Below are 22927 nucleotides of genomic sequence, written 5' to 3' on the forward strand. Positions count from 1 at the left end.
ATCATGCTGAGAATATCTCTTAATCTTAGATTTTTGGCATAGTCTAGGAAGAACACGGTCTTGCCATAGAATTTAGATTTTTTTTAGATAAAAATAATGGATTTATTGGATATTTGAAGTGTGGAATATGTTGGTCTTAGTCTTCATGGAAAAAACTACTAACTGGGACAGTTCCCTGCCAGACCACTAGAGGGGGTGCTGAAAGGTACACTATATTGCCAAAAGTATTTGCTCACCTGCCTTGACTCGCATATGAACTTAAGTGACATCCCATTCCTAATCCATAGGGTTCAATATGACGTCGGTCCACCCTTTGCAGCTATAACAGCTTCAACTCTTCTGGGAAGGCTGTCCACAAGGTTTAGGAGTGTGTTTATGGGAATTTTTGACCATTCTTCCAGAAGCGCATTTGTGGTCACACACTGATGTTGGACGAGAAGGCCTGGCTCTCAGTCTCCGCTCTAATTCATCCCAAAGGTGTTCTATCGGGTTGAGGTCAGGACTCTGTGCAGGCCAGTCAAGTTCATCCACACCAGACTCTGTCATCCATGTCTTTATGGACCTTGCTTTGTGCTCTGGTGCACAGTCATGTTGGAAGAGGAAGGGGCCAACTCTAAACTGTTCCCACAAAGCTGGGAGCATGGAATTGTCCAAAATGTCTTGGTATGCTGAAGCATTCAGAGTTCCTTTCACTGGAACTAAGGGGCCAAGCCCAGCTCCTGAAAAACAACCCCACACCATAATCCCCCCTCTACCAAACTTTACACTTGGCACAATGCAGTCAGACAAGTACCGTTCTCCTGGCAACCGCCAAACCCAGACTCGTCCATCAGATTGCCAGATGGAGAAGCGCGATTCGACTCCAGAGAACGCGTCTCCACTGCTCTAGAGTCCAGTGGCGGCGTGATTTACACCACTGCATCCGACGATTTGCATTGCACTTGGTGATGTATGGCTTGGATGCAGCTGCTCGGCCATGGAAACCCATTCCATGAAGCTCTCTGCGCACTGTTCTTGAGCTAATCTGAAGGCCACATGCAGTTTGGAGGTCTGTAGCGATTGACTCTGCAGAAAGTTGGTGACCTCTTCGCACTATGCGCCTCAGCATCCGCTGACCCCGCTCCGTCAGTTTACGTGGCCTACCACTTCGTGGCCGAGTTGCTGTCGTTCCCAAACACTTCCACGTTCTTATAATACAGCTGACAGTTGACTGTGGAATATTTAGGAGCGAGGAAATTTCACGACTGGATTTGTTGCACAGGTGGCATCCTATCACAGTTCCACGCTGGAATTCACTGAGCTCCTGAGAGCGACCCATTCTTTCACAAATGTTTGTAAAAACAGTCTGCATGCCTAGGTGCTTGATTTTATACACCTGTGGCCATGGAAGTGATTGGAACACCTGATTCTGATTATTTGGATGGGTGAGCGAATACTTTTGGCAATATAGTGTATCTCATCGTGGCTTGCTTTGTTTGTTATTGTTGTTCCCATAAGTGTTGTGCCACGCCTTCCCAATTGTTCTGCTTTCCCGCTGTTTCACCTGTTTCCCATTTACCTTGGTGTTCTGTCCTATATATACCTGTCTTCTTGTATCTGTCTTTGCCTTTTTGTCTGACGCCTGAGTCTCCTGAGTCTGGTTTCAGTTTTAGTTTTGTTAATAAAGCAACGCTTTTACTTCATCTTGCATGTGGATCTAATTCTCTGCAAGCAGGTGATCGCGCTTATTTCCGAAGAAGGTTCGATCCCTGCTTCAGGCAACGTCTCCTGACCCATTTTACATCAGAATTAGTGCCGTTCTGTACCTCTGTAACTGTTTTCTAAAACACAATTAAATAAATTAACCCCCGAATTCATTTTGAAACACATCTAAAGGATACAATTACCAATCAGCGTCAGAATGATGAAGTAGATGGAGGACCACATGCCATACTGTACACCTCCCTGAGAGCGGATCCCGTTATACATCACCTCATTCCAGTCTTCACCAGTCAGAATCTGTTGGTTAAAGCGAAAGTTTAAAGCTGTCTGATGCCAAAGCGATGAGACATAAACAAACAGATTTAGCGACGCGATAAAGACACCGCCTCGGCATCGTCGCCGTGATTCGGCACCGACCTGAAAGACCGTCATGATAGCAGCTGGAAATGTATCAAAGTTGGCAGGAGTGTAATCTTTAAAGATGAACCTGAAGAACAAACAAGATACAGATGAAAAAAAACATGCTTTTTTAGATTAAAACACTTCCGAGATTTTACACAGCGAGCGGTGAAACCTGAGGAAGAGCAGCTGGATTTAATCGGCTCTTGGGGAGTTTACTAATGCGGAATTTTCTTTAGTGTTACAGATCCTGATGTGATGTGAACTATTTTAGGAAGAAAATACTTTAGGTGCGCATATATAGGGAAATAACTGGGTGCTGTGATGGAGCCAGACACAAAATGGAATATGCAAGTTGATGATTTTCCAAAAACAGCACATTCTGAAGAATTTATTTATTTATTTATTAGTTTATTTATTTTGTTAGTTTATTAATTCATTAATGTATTTATTTATTAAACATTAGCTATGTTTAGCTATTAGTCATGCATTTTATCCATTTATAGTTACACATAGTTATTTATCAAATACAAATTAATTTATACATTTCTTTAAGCAATTTATTTGACAATGACAGCCTGTCACATCACACAACCATAATCTCAAACTCTCCTTCGCTGCATCCTACAAAACTACCTGCAGTCCATGCTCACGGTCACCATCGTTCTGATTGTGTCTAATTATGCATGTTTGGTTTTAACCCCTTCATAAGCACCTTTGTCTCAGTTCACTCTTTGTGAAGTATCTGTCCAGTATATATGTGACATCACCTCACCTTTTGAGTACCTAGTTTTTGACTTTGCCTGCTCCCTGTCCTCGGCTCTTTCTGTCTAACCTTGGACACTGTTTGTCATGTCTGACCCTGCTTTTTATGTTTGACGTTTTTGGATTATTATCACCGGGACTCTACCTAATTTCTTGGATCTGTGCCTAACAGTGGCCGTCAGGGCCAGCAAGGCCTTCTCTGCTGGCCTAAACAGCAGTGATCTGAATAATTTTTCCATGAATGTGTATTAAATTATTCCCAATAGTCTGTTCTCTACATTTCATAGCTTTTCTCTTGGTTGCGCTGCTTCCAGTAGTGTATATTTATGATAAAAGTATTTATCCAATCATATTTCAGCCAGTGGCTGACATCATGTGTTGCCCGGCCTTAAGGCCTTCAGAATCAATAGTAGCTTAAAATAAGTGGCAATGAAACTGTTCCATTAACCAATCAGATTTCGAGTTGGCGTCACTGGGGCCATCTAGCAGGCATACGATTACGTCAGCAATTTCCCTTCTTTTGATTGGATCATTAGAGTAGTCAGAGGCAGTGAACCGCACAAAGTAAATAAAATATATATATTTTAACTCACAATGGCTGACAGAGGAGAAGAAATCGATTTGGTCGCAGACATCCTTACAAATGCATTTTCAAGGCGGACTTTTCTAGAAAATCCTTTTGATTCTTCAAAATAGTTGGTAAGCTTTTTCAAAAATCATTTATGCTTTTGGGTTTTCTGGGTTTTCAGTTTGCCTTCATTCCAGATCCCCGGGGTGGGCTGTGGGTTTTTTTTGCTGCAGTGAAAGGAGACTTAATTTTATTCATGTTCGCTACAAGAGCCTGTGACACAGCGCACTGTTATACATTGTTTCTATATTCACCGTGTCTCATTCCGGATACTGCGTCCTCTGGAGATTGTAGTTTGCTGCATACGTCATCAAGAATGTCTTTTTTGAGAAAAGTAACCATAATAAAATGGACTATTCCTTGTGAGGCGTGAAATACTGTAAGGTAATTTCTTTTTTACTTTGTTATTTAACGGTTGATTAGTATCTATTGCCATGGCACCATAATGATGGTACAGAGGTGGAGTAATTCAGGAAGGACACCAGTGAAGGCCTAGGTGTGAAATGCATGGCCCGCCACTGGTTCCTAATAATCTGACTATTCCTAATCTTGTGACGTTTTTTCTTAATAACCCTCCTGTCCTTCCTTGCATCCAAGCTCCAAGTGATTGCAAGCAAATATTTACTCAATCAATGAACAAAACAATTCTACATTATCCGTTTCTAGTCACATTTAATGTTGGGGAACATCCCTGAGACAAATTCTAGTCCTGAAGGCTTTGGACTGACATATGAGACCTTCATAAATGTTAAGTAAATCTTAAGTATACTATAGAAACAATAGTGTATTAGAAGGATTCAATATTAATTATACGTAATATTAGTTGTATAATAATGTGATATGAATTAAGCTGGATGAATCAACCCCTTCTGTCCAATCAGAGTTGAGAATCTAAACTCTTGTGTAATAACTTGTGATAATTCTTTAAATTGAAATTTATGCTTGATATCTTTCACTCAAAGTCTTTTTTTATCCAAACAAAATGAAATATAAATGCTGGTTATTCTATAAATATAAATATTCAAGTGCACATGCAGTGACATGAAGAACCCTCCATTCATCCGCATTTATATTACAGGATATTACATAAAAATATTCATTCATAGTGGAGGCTCGAGTGGATGATAACACGGTTTTACAACAAGCAGGTTTGGCGTGAACATGAATTTTTTTGCTGATACTAATAAACTGTATCAGCGCACACAACAGCTGGACGTTACCTGCCACCAAACAGCTGCATCCCGAGCAGAGCGAAAACCACAATGAAGAGGAAGAGCAGGAAGAGGAGGCTGATGATGGACTTCATGGAGCTCATCAGAGACACGACCAGGTTTCTTAAAGAGGCCCAGTACCTGACAGATAGAGGCATAGTTACTGTATGAGGAAAGATGAGTCCTCAATTCTGTCTCTTACACACCCAAGTGCAAAAGTTTGTGCCCCCAGGGTTGCTGAATAGTAAATGTGCATAAAGCTCTATTTTATATTTATTTGAAATAAAATGAAACAAGATGGAGAAAATTCTCTAGCAAATCTCTACCTTTTAAATTGTGCTAAATGTTTTTCCACCTTGAATTTTTACTCTCATGTATGTTTCAAAATCAAGTTATGTTTTTGCTGATTTGGAATTGATTTTCATTGTATTTTTAATTAATTAATAATAAATCTTTAATTAATTAATAATAAATCTTTCCTTCCTACTTATCTATATATCTAATAAGATCTATTGTTGTCTGAAGAAGTAACAAGACAATAACACAAAACTAGGCAATAGTACATAAATGCTACATGAATCCAACAAATAAAACGAAACAAACAATATTTAAACAAAAGCTAGTTGAAACAAATGGGTCTTTTCTGCTTTATCTTTAAGTCCAAGAGGAGAGAGTTTCAAAGTTTAGGAGCTACAACCTTTCCTTATAGGCAAATAGATTGTATACAAATAATTATTTCACAGTATTTTCACTAATAATAGTCTTAACACTGACTATTTTATGATTCCCCCCGTGACACACATATACATTTCTGCACCGTGAAATTGTTTCTTATATCCTAGCTAATATCCTAGCTTTTTGGAAGTTAGGGTCAGAGCAAAGGGTCAGCTATGATGAAGCACTCCTGGAGCAGAGAGGGTTAAGAGCCATGCTTAAGGACCCCACAGCTTGATGGTGCTTGGGCTTGAACCCAACGTTGGATGGTGTCCTGGCAAACATACCTGGTTATTTTAAAAATTCGTAACAGTCTCAAAGCTCGAAGCACGCTGATCCCGAATGATGTTCCAGGTCTAAAGAATCCCCAAACCACCTCGAAAATACTGCCGATGATCACCTGTGCAAAGATACGAGAGAAAAAACATGACACTCGTACTCCCAGTCTGGACTAAAAATAAAAACAAAAAACAACTTGTACAGCGGAGTCACGATGTTCTGTTGACAGGAACAAAATGATTCAGCAGTGGAAGCAGGAGAAACTCCAAGCAGCACACCTACCCCACAGTCAAAGCAGTTGAAGGAGGAGTGGAAGTAGAGGCGGAAGCCAAGACCGTACATCTTCAGAAACATCTCAGCCAGGAACAATCCCAGAAACACGAACTCTGCATAGTCTGCGAAAGGTTGCAAAACATTTTCAGTGGTCTGATGATGGCGTGTTTAGCTAAATCTACACCTGCGTAATTGCTGTCATTACTGCAGCCGAGCATCCACCTGGAGTCTCATATCAAGGTGGGATTATTGCCTTTTCTGGCAACCACAAAAAAGCTGTTTTAATCTTTAATGTAATTCAATTCAATTAGACTTGTATGGCAGTTTTAGCAACAGGGTATTGGCACAAAGCAGCTTCACAGAAATCTGGATGTAGATTTAGATCTTTATGCAGGGTGGAGTTACAAATACACCAAGACTGATTAATCAGATTAATCCCCAAATCGTGCATTTTTCCCCCTTTCTCTCATATTAGATCCAATTTCTAATGATATTTTGTTGATTTTTAAAAATATTTCATTTTAATATTCATTACAATTATTATTATAATATTAATTAGAATTTATGTATTAAAATATTAATACAATTTCAATTTATATTTTCCTCCTGATTTAAAAAAATAAATAAATTTGTCGCTTTACAGAAATATAAAAATAGGAATAGGAAGGTTTTTTTTTTAACTGTCATTTATGTATATATATATATATATATATAAATATAAATATAAAAATGACAGTAAAAAAACCTTTCTATTCCTATGTTCTTTCCTTCCCATTTCTCTCATTTTTATAGCAGTGACTTTAATAAGCCATACAATTGTAAAGTTAAAATTTATAATAATAAATATTCTATATTGTTATTATATAATAATAATAATAATAATAATAATAATAATAATAATAATAATAATAATAATAATAATAAATAAAATAAATAAGAAAATAAATCTTTATTTTTTTCTGAAGAAGCAGGTGGCAGTCTCATTAAATCTGAATGTAGATGATTTACAAAGATGGATTATTACCAAAAATTTTTATCTATTTTTTCCACTATTTTTTTTTCTGCCGTGATAAGTTTCATTCAGGGTTGAGTTATGCTGACAGATTCTCCTAGGGATTCATTTCCTAGAACAAATGTTAGACTTTTATTTCCTTTCAGCTTGAGCACTATTAAGTTGCTGTAGCAGCAGCAGCAGTGACGAGTACTTATCCTTCAAATGTTTTCTTTACACGATAAACACAAAAAATGTCACTCGATTTCACGTTCACTAAACCAAAACAGCGATTTAAACACACTGCAATTTCATGTCCTTGATTTAGCATCTGTTTATGATCTAGTGTTAAGTAGAAAGGATCAAATAAATGGAAAGTAACAGGATGTGCTGGAGGAGCAGTAAGCATTAAGTCAGCATCACTGTCTGTCAGTTTGATGTAATACACAATATGTCATGCTAATATTATATGTACACTAACAATCTGCCATTTGCCAGGATAACACTTTATTCCATATGAACATCAGAATATTATGGATATGACAGATATGAATCCCTGTGATAATATATGGAATATATATATATATATATATATATATATATATATATATATATATATATATATATATATAGTGAGCTGTAATTGTTGCAGATGAGTCCTCAGTGTCAGGTCAACTCCCACATCCTCAGAGAACTCACATTTCCCAGAATACACTGCGACCTACAAACACAGCCATCATGGACTACACTTCCCCAAACACAAGACCTCTGTCACGTCCACAGTCACCGGACTTTTAAACACACACACACACCTGTCTCCCGTCACACCAGACACTATATAAAGGACACACACACACACACACACAGTAAATGAATGTACTCTAACATACAGTATGATCCTATATTGTTCTGTTTTACTTCCTGGAATTGCCATTTTTCTTTGTTTGTTTTCATTCGGTTCAAGTTTATTTGTACATCGCTTGAAGCATTGTCTCAAAGCAGCTTTACAGAACATATTTCAATTTATCTGTATTTATCCCTAATGAGCAAGCCTGTGGTGACTGTGGCAAAAAAAAACCCTCCCGTAGAAGATAAAAGGAAGAAACCTTGAGCGGAACCAGACCTCATCCTCATTTGGGTGGCGCTGGAGAGTGTGATTATAAAGACAAGGACAAAGAGGAGTAGCTATACATGAAGACTCAGGGTTAGAGGCAGGTCTCTCTCTCTCTCTCTCTGTTTCTGTTGAGCTATACATCCCACGAGCTCCCAGTGTTCAGAGTTCCCAGTGTGACCACTTCTTCTTTCTGGACTTGCCTAGACGCTCTACCCCTGGTTGGAGCCTCATGGCTTGTGGTGCTAACTGCTGCTGGGGATAGATCTGCGTGGTCAGCGTGTGACCCAGAGGACTGCTGTGGATAGAACCACTTGGAGACAATCACACCGTCTTTGAACAGCTGTTGCCGAAGTTGGGAAGGAATTAGTGCTAAATCTATAATGAACTCAGAAACTACACTGACCTTATAGTTCCTCAAGAGCTCTTGGTTGCACAATTCTACAAGACTATAAACTGTTGAAGAAAGGACATTTGCATTATTTACTGTCCAGTGTCTCAGTGGTAGGTTTCTCACCTACCATGCGGAAGGCCTGGGTTCAAACTCCAGCCACTGGATGCAGTGCTGGTCCCAAGCCCGGATAAAAATGGGACTTTGTGTCAGGAAGGGCATCTGGTGTAAAACCTGTGCCAAGGTGTTTTGCGGACCAGTTGGTGGCGACCCCTTACATATGCAGAGAGCAGCCGAAAGATCAACAGCAACAACTGTCCAGTGCCACGCAAATGAGGATGAGGTTCTCTTCTGAGCCTGGTTCTTCTCAAGGTTTCTTCCTCATATCTTACCGTCACCTCAGACTTCTCACTGAGGTTAAATGTTAGTGATAAATAGTAACTTTATAATTCTTTTTTATGTTTCTAGTCTTCTGTAAAGCTGCTTTGAGAAAATGTCTATTGTTAAAAGCGCTATACAAATACATTGAACTGAACTGAATGAACTTCCTCTAGATGTCCTGGCTGTCTTCAAATGAAGGGTGAAACCCTAACCTCTTCCTGAAACACTTAAACTAGCTCTTATTTTTCCTTGTTTCCTATCCCAAGTCTGCAACCTAGTGAAGCAGTGTTGATGTATTCATCGATAGAGACTTCAGAGCACTTTTGTACATCACTTTGGATAAGGGTGTCTGCCAAATAGCATACATGTAAATGTAAATGTGAACATTTTTAGCTACGACACTCACAAAAAACCTGTGAAATCCTGTAGGGACTGATTTGGTTATTGACAGACATTAATGTTCCTGAATAATCATTTGTTCTTGATCAATTCTGACTTCCACTAAAAGCCTCCGAATAACCAGAAGCAGTGTGATCGCTGTACTTAACACCGCATGCAGTTTCCATTTATTCCATTTAATGCCTTTGATTTTACATTCAGCTAAATGTTATTCATACACCATTCTCGACTGAGATGACGCCATGACCTGGTTACGTCGAAAAACGCAGGCTGTAATTGGAAAATAATCAACAATGGGTGAAGTAGAGCTTTGTAACCAGGCTGATGTTGATTATTTTCTTATAACAGCACATCCTAATGTGCTCTATTCCTCTTTTACCACAGAGATCTACAAGATACATCATTAAAATTAATTTTATACTTATATTTTGTGCTTTTAATTCATTTGAAGTCAGTTTTATTGTTGTAAAATATCCAAAAGCCAAGGTTTTTCACATTTGAAAAGGAAAGCTTTTACAGTGATTTTACACTGGAGACTCCTTCCTTAAAGCTTAAATAAACATCTCCTTCCCTTATCAACAATTACAGTATATGTTTCTCTTTCTTATTCTGACTGAGACTTTATGATAGAAATTAAAACATGTCTTATTTCTTCACTTTCTGACCAATCAGAATAAAGTATTCACAAGTAAAAGAAACTCTATTATAACTGATGGCTGGTGGAGATCATCAAGAGAAAGAGAATGAAGAATTACTTCCTGGATTGGACTGGATTAGAAGCGAGCCATGGCGGTATCAAAACTGCCTGTACTAATGTCACCGTTGAGCAGCTAATCAGTTTTTCCATTACAATCACTAAGCATCTGAATATCAAAGAGATGCTAAGATCAGGAAGCGAGCGTCTCTTTGATAGCAGGCTCTCTTTCAAGTCCTACATTTATCTGACCACGTCCTGGCCTTCATTTATATTCTGGCCTGAACTGATGACTCACAATGGTGGGAGTCTTATTTTGTGGATCACTTGACAGGACCTCTTACTTCAATCTCTAATAAGAAAATAGACACAAATCAAGGAGGAAAAACAACAAAAAAGTAAAGCTGTAAAACAAAAAAGGAATCTGTTTTCTGTAGCGCTTATCGTACACAGGGTCGCAAGGAACCTGGAGTCTATCCCAGGGGACTTGAGGGACAAGGCGGGGGGGACACTGGACAGTCCCAACCCATCACAGGGCACAACTGCATTAAAATCATTTAAATCTCTTATAAAATATAAAAATAATAATAAAAAATAAAATATATATTAAAAAAATGTTACAATATTAAATTATCTTTTAAAATATAAAAAATATATTTTTATATTAATATATATACATAATAAAATATAATTATATATTTATATTGAGATAAAATTTATTTATTTATTTATTTATTTATTTATTTATTTATTTATTTATTTATTTATTTATGTATGTATGTATGTTCTATGCCCTGGGTTGATCTGTTCTATACCAATGAACACAACATGATGGTTAGGAGGCTGCAGTCAAAGCCAGCTCTTACACTGCAGCACGGTGAGCCACTCTGGCTGGTTATGGTGGACGATGGCCACGCAGATGGTGTTCAGACCCACGAGGCTGAGCACTATCCAGTAGAAGCTGTCCGTCTTGACCATACGGCGGATGGAGAAGCGTAGCATGCGCTCTTTACGGCGCAGGTAGGCAGCAGGACCCCGTCTCACAGTGCGGATGTTCACCGGAGGTCTGGGACCACCTGGGAAGCCATCACACCACCAAACAAGACCTTTAGAACAACTGACCTACAAGGTTAACAAATAATAATTTTTTTGACAATTCAATTAGGTGTTATAGCACTTTACAGGCTTATGCTCAAATGTGGACTTGGTGTGCTTTATATATCTCAAAATTATATGTTGTATATATGAATAAATTCACTAGTCACTGCTGTGGTGATAAGGATTAGGGATTAGGGATTAGAGATTGGGTTAGGGGTTAGCGATGGGGTAAGGGATTAGGTATAGGGATAGGCTTAGGGATAGGGATTAAGGTTAGGAATAGGATAGGGTTAGCAATGGGGTTAGGGTTGGGGATTAAGGATAGGATTAGCGTTAGGGATTAGGGATAGGATTAGGGTTAGAGGTTAGGAATAGGGATTAGGTTAGGGGTTAGCGATGGGGTAAGGGATTAGGTATAGGGATAGGATTAGGGTTAGGGGTTAGGGTTAATGTTAGGAATAGGATAGGGTTAGCGATGGGGTTAAGGGTAGGGATAGGGGTATAGTTAGGTTAGGGTTAGCCCAAACCCTAACCCTAGCCATGTTCCTTGAAATACAAGAAGACAAATGGTAAAGAAAGCAGATAAACCTACTTTGAGGAATCCAGTTTTTTACTCAACTTAACATTAAGACTACGCTATAGAGGAAAAGTTTTTTTTTCTTGTAGCTCAGCAGTACAGGACAGCTCATAAAGGCAGATCTAAACCTCTCAGTATGACTCTGTGTGAAGGACACAAGCTTCCATGCTGCTCTCTATCTCTCAATGTAAGAATCAACACTTTCATTCCAGCCTCAGATCTTCCATGGGAGTGCACTTTAACCACTGGGATATCATTAAATAGTCTAATATGATACACAGCGTTTATGTGAGGAAACTTTTTTGTTTTGTTTTTTTTTGTAGCTGAACTAATAAAACAGCCAAAAATAGTGATGTTGTGAATCGGTAGTCAACTAGCCAACTATTTTTAAATTACCGGTCATTACATGACAATGTCATGACACTGAGCATCATATAAATACTTATAAGGGTCCTGATTTGTAAGAACCTGTTACTTATGGTGACCATCATCATCATCATCACCATCACCATCATCATCATTATCATCATAACATTATCAAATTATCTAACATTATCATAACTCACATAAGTCATTCTGGAAAGTGTCATGTATGTGTTACATAGTTTTATTAAGAGGTATAAGACTGTGTAAGGAAGGAAAAGAAGGAGAGAGAGAGAGAGAGAGAGAGAGAGACAGACAGAGACAGACAGGCAGAGAGAAAGAGAGAAAGAGAGAGACAGAGAGAGAGAGAGAGAAAGAGAGAGAGAGAGACAGACAGAGAGAGAGACAGAGACAGACAGATAGACAGAGAGAGACAGAGAGAGAGAGAGAGACATAGACAGAGAGACAGAGACAGACAGACAGAGAGAGAGAGAGAGAGAGAGAGAGAGAGAGAGCATATGTATGCAGTCAAAGTGGTGTCACTAACCAACTGTTGCGATTTCTGAATATTTGTCCTCTCCACGACGCCTGGCGTTTTTCTTGCTCGTGGCTCGCTTCAATACTTCAATAGAGCAAAAAGCAATAATTACAGCAGTGCAAATGTGAATATCACAATCTAAGACGATGTAGTAAATGTCTTTTTCACACTGTCTCGTTTTCTGCTCCTGTTAGGACCGGCTCACAAACATGTAAGACACCAGTGACCTTTTTTTTTTTTCTTTCGGCAAAAGCCTCAAATGCAGAGGCCAAGCAAAGGCACAACACATCAGTGGGCATGTGAAAAACTGAAAAGGGGTGTTGCTGTGGTAACCGGAACGGCTGCAACCATGGAGCGAACATCATCAGTGCTGTTTACGAGCTGTATCGTCTCGGCTCGGCCTCTGAATCTCTACTGAACCGAGAGCCGAATAATCCTGTGACCTCACATAACACCACTCTGATATAAATCACTGTGGTGCTTTTAAACTGTTATTTTTTCACTTATGAAAGGGGGAAAAAAAGCAATTTATGATGGAAAGAAGGAAGGTATAAACACCACGGTCCAGCTCATGAACAGTTCAGATGTAACAGATCTGTCCTTCTGATCTGCTTTTAGTTCCAGAGGCCTGTTTTTGTTGTGTTCATGTTTAACATTGAGTGTCTTTGTCATGTCTCACTCCACAATGGTGATTAATATGAAGCTCATATTAAAACTCAGTGCTTCAAGAAGTTTTATCTAGCCTACAAGGGGCGATATATTCATAGAAAAGTTCTTTTTCCCCACACACATGTTTCTGTCTTCAAAATAAATGGTGAAGTGAAACTCATTTCTGCTCTCTGAGATGCTCCAAGTGGTGTTTATCTTCAACCACTAAAATTCTGTGCAAGGTTATCCAAAAACACACGTCTAAAACACCCTGAAAGCCCACAGACTCATTTCACATCAGACTCACAGCCTGAACATCATTCATTTCTTTACACTGGTTACAAATGTCCCAAAAGTCTGCAAAATATTTGGATATTTGGCGTGTTGCTTTCAAAATTTTCATATCTTCATTCTGATATTCTACTTCAGGTTTCATTTTTACCCCTTCTCTCAACTAATTCAATTAACTGGGGCAGTTTGGGAAAGGGGGTAGACTTGGTGAAGGGGTTTAAATCACATTGTATTTTTTTCTAATGCGTTTTGAACTGATTTCATTTAAGAAAAACAATGAAAAAAAGAGATGTAATTGACTTGTTTTTTACTGTAAACTGTAAATTCAGATATATATATATATATATATATATATATATATATATATATATATATATATATATATATATATATATATATATATATTATAGCAGTATGTAAAGAATAATACACTAGCGGGCATGGAGTTATGGGAAAATAATCAGTGACAGGTTAGAGGGGGCAATCCTGACAAATTAGAGCTACTGTTACCTCCGCAAATTAACCAACCACTTAAAAAAGCATTATTAATTTATTTAGTTATTTAAAAACCATACCTTTATATACTTTTTATAGCTAGCTTCCAAAAATCATTTGTGTTTTGTTTTCTAAACAGTCCACTTTCTTGAACCTGTGATTTTCCCCTGTAGCCGAAACTACAGTCAGAGCCGCTGTTGTAGAAAATGAATCAACCCTTTTTCGACCAATCAGATTCGAGAATACAACAGCGCCGCGGTATAATAAAGCAAAAATCCGCTCAGGAACGTGTGCTACGGTGATTTAGCTATAATTATATCACAGGTACATTATGAGTAAAATTCACTGTAGTCGGTCAACATGAAGCTCTGGTTGCTAAGCAACGTAATGGGCAAAAAGCCAAACATGATGGCGTTCCGAAGTGGGGACTGATGGTTTTATTGGTTTGAAACGTGGTGCTTTAGTACAAAATTCAATTATTGTGATGCAGAGATCAAGGATTTTACACCAGCTTTGGTTTTTGTTTCATTTTTGGAATGATTGATATGAATAAGTGACATTTTAGGAAGGGTTAATACTATCTGTGTACTTTGTACATGCGGTGTTTGAGAAATCTCTACTACAGCGCATACTCTGAGGAAAGGAGAGGGAAGTCAGGTGAAGCTTTTAGAGAATAAATATAGAAGGACTCAAAGGGTAAAATTAATAGCACTGTCAGGACGATGCGTCTCACCGCTAGCATAAATGTAGTAAAGCTTTTTACAGCACAGGAGTAATTTAACTGGAGATGCATACTTATGTGTATTTGTTTATTGGTTGTAGAACACGTGTGTGTGTGTGTGTGTGTGTGCATCGAACAAAAAGGCACATTAACACTCTAGACGACTGAATGATAAAGAAGGACCTCGTACCCTCTAATGCAGACCTTCCAGAGTTTTTATTCTCCTCAGCGAGCATCACTTCCTCTGTGGAGAGGAAGAGAAAAGAAAAGGAATGACACTAAGAACAAACCATTTGAATAGTGAGCAGTGTCAAAGTGAAATGCCAAAGAGCCCCGTGTTTGGAGTTCGTCATTTGAGACTGATTAAAGTTCTCTGTACCAGTATGGTACTTAAAACTGATCCCTTGCACTGCAGAAAACAATGACTACACAGAGCCGGTGTCTCACACACACACACACACACAACACACACGTACACGCACACTCGCACACTCCAGTCTGTGAGTCAGGCTCACCTCTTTGCTAACCCTTATCTGCGTGGGAGAGCGAGTTTGCCATGCAGCTCCTACAGAAGAGCAGAGGCTTCACAGAGCTGCTGTGTTTCCACACACTGCCGCTTACCTGCTCGCTCGGCTCAGGTGGGAGGCAGGATCGAGTCGTACCAGGGGTGGCGTGGGCAACGAAACTGGGAGGCCTTTTAGCAGAACTGAGAGGTTCACACTCAGTAAACTCGGAGTAGTGGGAGACCATACCACTCACTTTCATGGGATTGGGATTCAGTGACTCAGTGATTCAGATTAACTGATTCGGTCATTGATTCATTAAATCAGACTCTCTAGGAACTATTCAAATACTTGGGTACTTTCGGCTGATATTGATGTATCTAGGAACTGCTGCTGTGATCATAAAGACAGTCCTGTGCTCTTCCCAGGACTTATTCACAGTCAGCTCATAGTGAACACCCTTGCAGCTAAAATAAGTATGAATGAGATGTGAAGGATTTGGCTTGGGTACATGGGTTGCTCATCATCCTGAGAACATGCAGAAGGACACAGTGATGGTAGCATTGGATTGTGTGGTACCACTGGCCTTCACTGCCATGTCTTTACTCTCTACAATTGTGCATTATTTGACAATAATAGACAACATGACACAACATAAGCATTTTAAGGTATATCTTTGTCTTATTGATTCATCTGGACTTGTAGAACAGACTATATCAGCTGTCTCAGCTATGTATTATAAACAGCAAACGAGATAAATAGGAAAAAACCTACCGGCTCGATCAATCCATGCCCGGTATCCGTTAAGCTCCCTCTCCACCTGCTGCTGTCGTCTAAGCTTCATGAAGGCTCTCCGGTTCTCCACACGCTCTCTTTCTTTAGCAAATTCACTACGGGGAACAGGACACACATCAACAACCAGGACAAACGTCAAACAAAGGCATAAGATTTGAAAAAACGAGCAGGAGGGAGTTTTAGCTTTATTGATGATTTGCTATTACTGGACATTGACAGCACCATTTTATCTTTCTTTAAATGACAGTCACAGAGGAGACACATGTCCTTTCTGGCTGGAGATTATGAGGGAGACAAAAATACTGATTGCTGTGTTCAAGGGTATACGGTGGCTTGCATAAGTTTTTAGCCCCTATAAAGTTTTCCAGATTGCCTAGAGCAGGCTATCCACCTGACTGGGTACAGAAGGGATTAATTTGAGAAGCAACCAAGAAGCTGTGAAGGACCAACGTACAGACAGTTACAGCTCAGACGAATGAAACTGGTAATAGGACACTATTAGAGTTGTGCTTTATCAGTGGCGGGCCGTGCATTTCACACCCAGGCCTTCACTGGTGTCCTTCCTGAATGAATCCACCTCTATACCATCATTATGATGCCACAGCAATAGATACTAAATAAATACTAATAGATACTAACTTAAATAGCAAAGTAAAAAAGAAATTAGTCTACAGTATTTCACACCTCACAAGGAATAGTTAATTTTATTACAGTCCGCCTTGAAAATGCATTTGTAAGGATGTCTGCGACCAAATCGATTTCTTCTCCTCTGTCAGCCATTGTGAGTTAAAATATATATATTTTATTTAGTTTGTGCGGTTCACTGCCTCTGACTACTCCAATTATCCAATCGAAGGACGGGAAATTGCTGACGTAATCGTACGCCTGCTAGATGGCCCCAGTGACGCCAACTCAAAATCTTATTGGTTAATGGAACAGTTTCATTGCCACTTATTTTAAGCTACGGGCGCCTGCACTATTGATTCTGAAGGCCTTAAAGCAGATTTCTTTCACTCTGGTGACACATGATGTCTGCCACTGGCTGAAATATGATTAGATACATACTCTTATCATAAATATACACTACTGGAAGCAGCGCAACCAAGAGAAGAGCTATGAAATGTAAAGAATAGATTATTGGGAATAATTTAATACACATTCATGGAAAAATCTATTAAATATATTAAAATGCAAGTCAGTGATTCAGATCACTGCTGTTTAGGCCAGCAGAGAAGGCCTTGCTGGCCCTGACGGCCCACCACTGCGTTTTATGATATCTAGGAAATCCTGTGTGTAGCTTTACTCTGCAAAAATGTTGAAAGTGCTACAGATTGCTACACTTGGCAACCCAATCAGCAGCATCATTTTGACATCAGCATCCTTACAGTGAAGCATGCTGGTGATACCATCATGAGAGTTCCTTTTCTGACATATTCATGTACTTTTCAGAACTATATATACATATATATATATATATATATGTAAATGCCACCAAATTAATGAATAAGAGAAAGAAGAATACATTCTGTGAGTTCCTCACCCTGAAAGGACACCAAGCACCAGGTTTAGCACGAAGAACGAGCCAATAATGATGAGGGGAATGAAGTACATCCAGTTCCACGTGGGACCCAGCGCATCATTAGTCTGAGGACATATCGGACAACAGACGTGTTATTGGCCTACTTTCATGAAGCTGATGGACAGTCCAAAACAGCCAAAGCCAAAATAAATTATAATAATAAAACAAAATCCCCAGACCAAGGTTGTACAAGAATAATATTTAATTTCCACAAACATTATCTCTCAAATGAAGTCATTTCTCCTCGTGTTATTTATCAGACAGACATCTGCTGCAATGCTATAAAAAATGGTGTGGAGTACAGTAAAGCAGTACAGTAGTTTTGTGGTTTAAACATGAAACAGAGTTGAAATTCAGTGTAATCAGAACAAAAAGATCCATCCACCCTCACACAGTGAGTCTGATGAACCTGTGTTGGTGTAGGTCTCCTGACAGCATAACAGCTCTTTCTCCCTCATAAACAAACATCATCAGCATGCTGAACTTTAGTAACATGATTCTTTTTATTATATAAAAATATTGATATACTTTATATCTAAGGGCCATTCACAGAGATATACTGTAGAGCCGTAGAATAAATATGCTCTTATAGGACTACTTCATATTTTAACCTGCACCTGAGGAAATTGCTGGCTAAAAATGTCACATGGGACTCTCATTAGTTTAAGGATATATGGGACAACAGAGGCATGATTAACCTAATTTCTTAAATCTGATGGAAAATGGTAAATGCCAGAAACGAAGCAAGGTCATACCAGAATCACTCGTATCACTGTATTTAATGATCTCTAACTGATATTTTATCACAACTCCATTCACACTAAACATTGTGAAGCTGTCATGGTTACGGTTGTATTATGGTTTGTACCACATGACTTCGTCCAATCACATCGTTCAGACTTGTTGAGCATTCTATTTGATTTGGACCTTAATCATAGTCACACACAAGGATTTAATACAGAAAATGTACTGTATCAACATTCAGACCTCTAGTGATGAGTTTATTGAACAGAATTTTAAAAACAAAAACAACAAATGGCTCAGAATCGTGGGCGAAAAAGACAGCAAGACTTCGCAAAAAAGCGCACGTGGAAACTAGTGTTTATATAATATCTCAATGAGGAAGTGATCGTAATGAGGTTAGCTCAGTTTCCTGTTAGTAGTCAGGTGACGGAGGCCTCTGGTGTTGTTTGTTCAGACGATCCTCAGACAAGATAGAACTACAGATAACACGCTACATGAACAGTTGTGTGTGGGATGGTGGAGTTTGCCTGAAGCGGGAGAATTTCAATTTTGACCTTTGAACTACGTGCCAGTTTACCCTCTATTATACTGAAAAGGCAAAATAAATAAGTGAATGATAAGTAGGATCCTTTCCACATCCTGTTCATCATAATCAGCCTTGATGCTGTGTATTAACCACTCATTAAACTATTTATTTCAAAATTTGTCTCGTTCTCATTTCATATATTATTATTTTTGTCTAAAATGCATTTGACTTTACATTTAAAGCATATGGATTGCAAAGTAACAGCAAAAAGGAAAAAAAAATGCTATTTCAGTCAGTATTTTCTATCCCATTTTTACATTTTGCCTGGTCCTAGGCAAATCTAGATACAGCAGAGGTCTGTACATTATTAATCTGGGATGTGTCAAGTAAGTTTTTGCCTCCGTGTAGTGTGGATCTAAACACAGAGAACTTTCCCCGAATTAATATAGACATGAATTTGAACATAAATTGCTTTCTTATTTGATCGATTTTTCAAACGGTCCGTAAATTATCCTTTAAAATGACCAAACCATTCAGTTTGAAAAAGGATGTGTAAATAAAAGTGTTTGATTCGTGTGTCTGAAGTGACGGGAGCTTACGTTGTAGAGAACAGCAGTCCAGCCCTCCATGGTGATACACTGGAACACTGTGAGCACTGCAAAGAGGATGTTGTCGAACTGAGTGATGCCGTCATTGGGCCCGATCCATGTGCCGTTACAGTCGTATTTCTCTGGACACCTTCGCACGCCGCAGGCAAACTCCACTTCGGAGGAGTCCACTGTCTCGTTCTCTGATGACAATACAAATACCCAAACAACACAACAATGGAAAATGGCCTATTTTATCAGCTTCAGCTTTATCTCCAATCTGCTTTCACAAGGCTATTATTTAATGATGATCCTAACCGAGGATGTCGAATTGGGGAAGGCAGGTGTGGTGCAGCTTGCCGCTGTAGAACTCCAGGCCGATGATAGCGAACATCAGAATAGCGAAGAACAACAGCAGGCCGATCTGCAGCAGAGGAACCATCGCCTTGATGATGGACTTCAGGACGATCTGCAAACCTGAGGTTACACATAAAACTGTTACTTTACCTTCATCACTTATAATAGAAATATTTTCTACTACTACTTAGTATAGGTTTCCAAACATCTGTTTAATCATCTTCCAAATACTATTTTAATACAACATATTAATAGACCATTTTTATATAAAATTATGGTTGATTTCTAGTTATATGTCCCATGTCATGATTATGTAAGCAATAATACAGCATGGTGCACTGTTATAGAGAAAATTATTATCTCACACCATCACCTTGTTCATTTATATCTTATACAATGCACCAATTTGCCAAAAAATGCATTTATACTTCTATATTTCTCAAGAATTAAAGATTGATGAAAAGTTTATGCCATACTTTTTATTCATTTATATTATAGTTATTAACATATAGTATTTAATACTGTGGAATGTTCACAAGACAAGTTCTTCTTATCGCTTACAGCAGCTATAAACAGTCATTGGGATCCAGTTGTCTGAGATGTTTAGAATAAAAATCTACCAGTTGATTTCCTTTTAAAATTACACAAGAATAAACCTAAAGCAACTACTGCCATGACACCAAATATTGACTCATTTCATGAGACTTTTAGGAGACATTACCCCCCCCCCCCCCCCAATGTATTCAGGAAGACACAAAGGCAATTACAGCCTGAAAGTCAAAGACACTAGCTCCTGTGTTTGGTGTGGCTGCTGATGAAGGTGGCTGGCTTATTATGAAGATCAATGATAAGATATTCTAAGGTGGGCTATTTATAGTGAGCAGGATGTAATTGTTATTAATGAAAGAAACCGGAGAATGAGCTCAGTGAGAGAATTCCTCAGGATGCTCAGGATTATTTCAAAAACTCAAATGAAGCACATGCTCGGGATTCAGATGGCTAGTTTGAGGTATGCAGTAAGGATTTGTAATAAACGCAACAAAAATGTGAGATTCAAAATGGTTATCTCTGACTATACAGGTTGCTGTTTGGCCGAAGAAATTAGAGTTCTTCTGACAAGCAGCATATTTCTGATTGAAACATCATACATGGGAAGTAGCATTGGGGATTTTTTCAACCAGAACTGTAAAATCGAATAAAATCTAGACTCTAGCCTCTACCTGTAACTGAGATCAATGCCGTCTTCTCGGTTCTTTGAGCCAGAGAGACTTCAGTAAACCAAGAATCTTAACTAACACTTGGGGTGTTATTCAGGGTGTGCAGTACACCAAGGCCACGAAGCACAGACAGATCAGAGCAACTGGTGAACAGATCTCATTATATAAACCCAAAGAAAATGAGTAATAAACTAATTCTTTCAAAGCACTATTTGCATTTAGACACACGTGTATAAAGTTTTCAGCTTAAAAGGACTCTGGTGCTGATGGCACCAGTAGATGTAGAGTAGAAATCAGAACCCAAAGCTCTCCAGTGAACACCAAATGGAAAAAGATATTCACAAAATAATTACAAAATAATTCTATCTCAGTGACTGGAAATTGAGTGCTGTAAGTAAGCAGAGGTGAGGCTGAACATCAGCTCAATCCCACAGGTTTAACACTCCGGAACTATTTTTTGCGGATTTCTTCAGAATGATCTGCTATGCCACATTACATTTGATGAGCTTACTCTGGAGACAATAACAGTACTGATTTAATGTAAAAGCAAATGCAACTTGTTAAAAGTAAGCTGATTTGCTAGAGAGTTGTAGCTGAATAAATATAGACAATCGGAGGCATCTCTACCTGAATGCTAAACATGTAGGGCATGTAGTGTAGACCGTATCTGTCATAATTTAGCCAAACCCTGACTGATACTTCACCTAAAGAGTGGTAGCTAAGTGGTTAGGATGTTAGGTCAGAAGGTCATGTGTTCAAATGCCAACCCTGCCAATCCCGCCACTGCTACCCCTCACCAGCTAGCTAATCCATCTTAGTCTGACCAGCAATCTTGTTAAACTGGTAGACCATCCTTGCAAGAAAAGATATTTTCCTTTTAGCTTCCTTATAACTGGACTAAACTGGTGTGTGGGATTTTCTAATGTGGAGACTGTTAGCTTTAGTGCTAATTCAATTTCTACCAACACTTTACAGCTGGTAAAGATGATCTACCAGTCTGACCAGTTCACTACTTTACTAGTAGTGAATATTCATAACTCCTGTCATTTTTGCCTATAGGTGTAATGTTGTTCAAGACAGCGTCAATTGTTTATCAGTGATTAAAGACCATCATTTAAAAATGTATTATCCTACATGGATTACATTTTCATTCTTAGGTTCTCTTGACCTATACAGTTCATTATATAAATTTGAGACACTTACTGGGAATTCCTGAGACGAGTTTGAGAGGTCTCAGTACTCGCACTGCTCTCAGAGTCCTCAGGTCCACTGGGATGTTCATGTGAGCTCCAGCAGTGGCCAAGATCCTGCGTTCAGCACAATAAATCACACACACACACACACACACACACACAGATGCCTCATCACTGACCTATTTTCAAATACTTCACACCAAAATCAGGAACAGAAAAATGACCAACATGCTCTCACACTTGCTAATTCATGTTTCTGACCATTGAGCTTTAAAGGTTAAGGTCTTGGTAAAAAAAATAACAACGGTTCATCAAGGGTACTTAAAGTACAACTCCAAAAAAACACATTAAATATTAAATTATTTCTGAAATGTTTAATATTTCTTGTGTTCACTTGTTGCTGTACTTTTGCTAATATTGTAAAAAATATAGCTGTCTATCATGCTAATGTCAAAGCAAGACATTTATTGCTATCAGAGTTACAATAAATGATAAAGTGAAAAAATAAAAAAAGAAGAGAAGAATTAAAGGAATCCCTGCATGATTAGCATATATACAGCACCTTGCAGTAAAAAAAAGAAAGAATGCTATCTGAACATGTAAATGCGCATCATCGTTTTCCCAAAGTGGCGCTAATAACAGGTTAGCGATAATTTGATGCAAAACACGACTCCCCATATGATTAGCATTTAATTACCGATCTTTCCCCCAATGTGTCTCCGTCCTTCGCGTAAACAGTGTAAGTACAGATCTGCCGT

General features: G+C 38.6%; 1 protein-coding gene across 3 annotated transcripts in view; it reads right to left on the reverse strand.

The window, feature by feature from the left end:
• The window catches only part of cacna1eb (calcium channel, voltage-dependent, R type, alpha 1E subunit b), an 84575-nt gene that overhangs the window by 40746 nt on the left and 20902 nt on the right, over positions 1-22927 (reverse strand). For all 3 annotated transcript variants that reach the window (XM_058395108.1, XM_058395107.1, XM_058395106.1), the window contains exons 4-16: positions 22180-22283; positions 19721-19879; positions 19415-19605; positions 17507-17610; positions 15946-16061; positions 14859-14912; positions 12523-12597; positions 10804-11013; positions 5980-6092; positions 5706-5818; positions 4714-4845; positions 2119-2188; positions 1881-1998 (exon numbers count right to left, since the gene is read on the reverse strand). In XM_058395108.1, coding sequence (XP_058251091.1) covers positions 1881-1998; positions 2119-2188; positions 4714-4845; positions 5706-5818; positions 5980-6092; positions 10804-11013; positions 12523-12597; positions 14859-14912; positions 15946-16061; positions 17507-17610; positions 19415-19605; positions 19721-19879; positions 22180-22283 — 1559 coding nt within the window. The remainder of the gene's footprint in view (positions 1-1880; positions 1999-2118; positions 2189-4713; positions 4846-5705; positions 5819-5979; positions 6093-10803; positions 11014-12522; positions 12598-14858; positions 14913-15945; positions 16062-17506; positions 17611-19414; positions 19606-19720; positions 19880-22179; positions 22284-22927) is intronic.

The sequence above is a fragment of the Hemibagrus wyckioides genome, linkage group LG07, assembly GCF_019097595.1.
Source record: "Hemibagrus wyckioides isolate EC202008001 linkage group LG07, SWU_Hwy_1.0, whole genome shotgun sequence".
NCBI lineage: Eukaryota > Metazoa > Chordata > Actinopteri > Siluriformes > Bagridae > Hemibagrus > Hemibagrus wyckioides.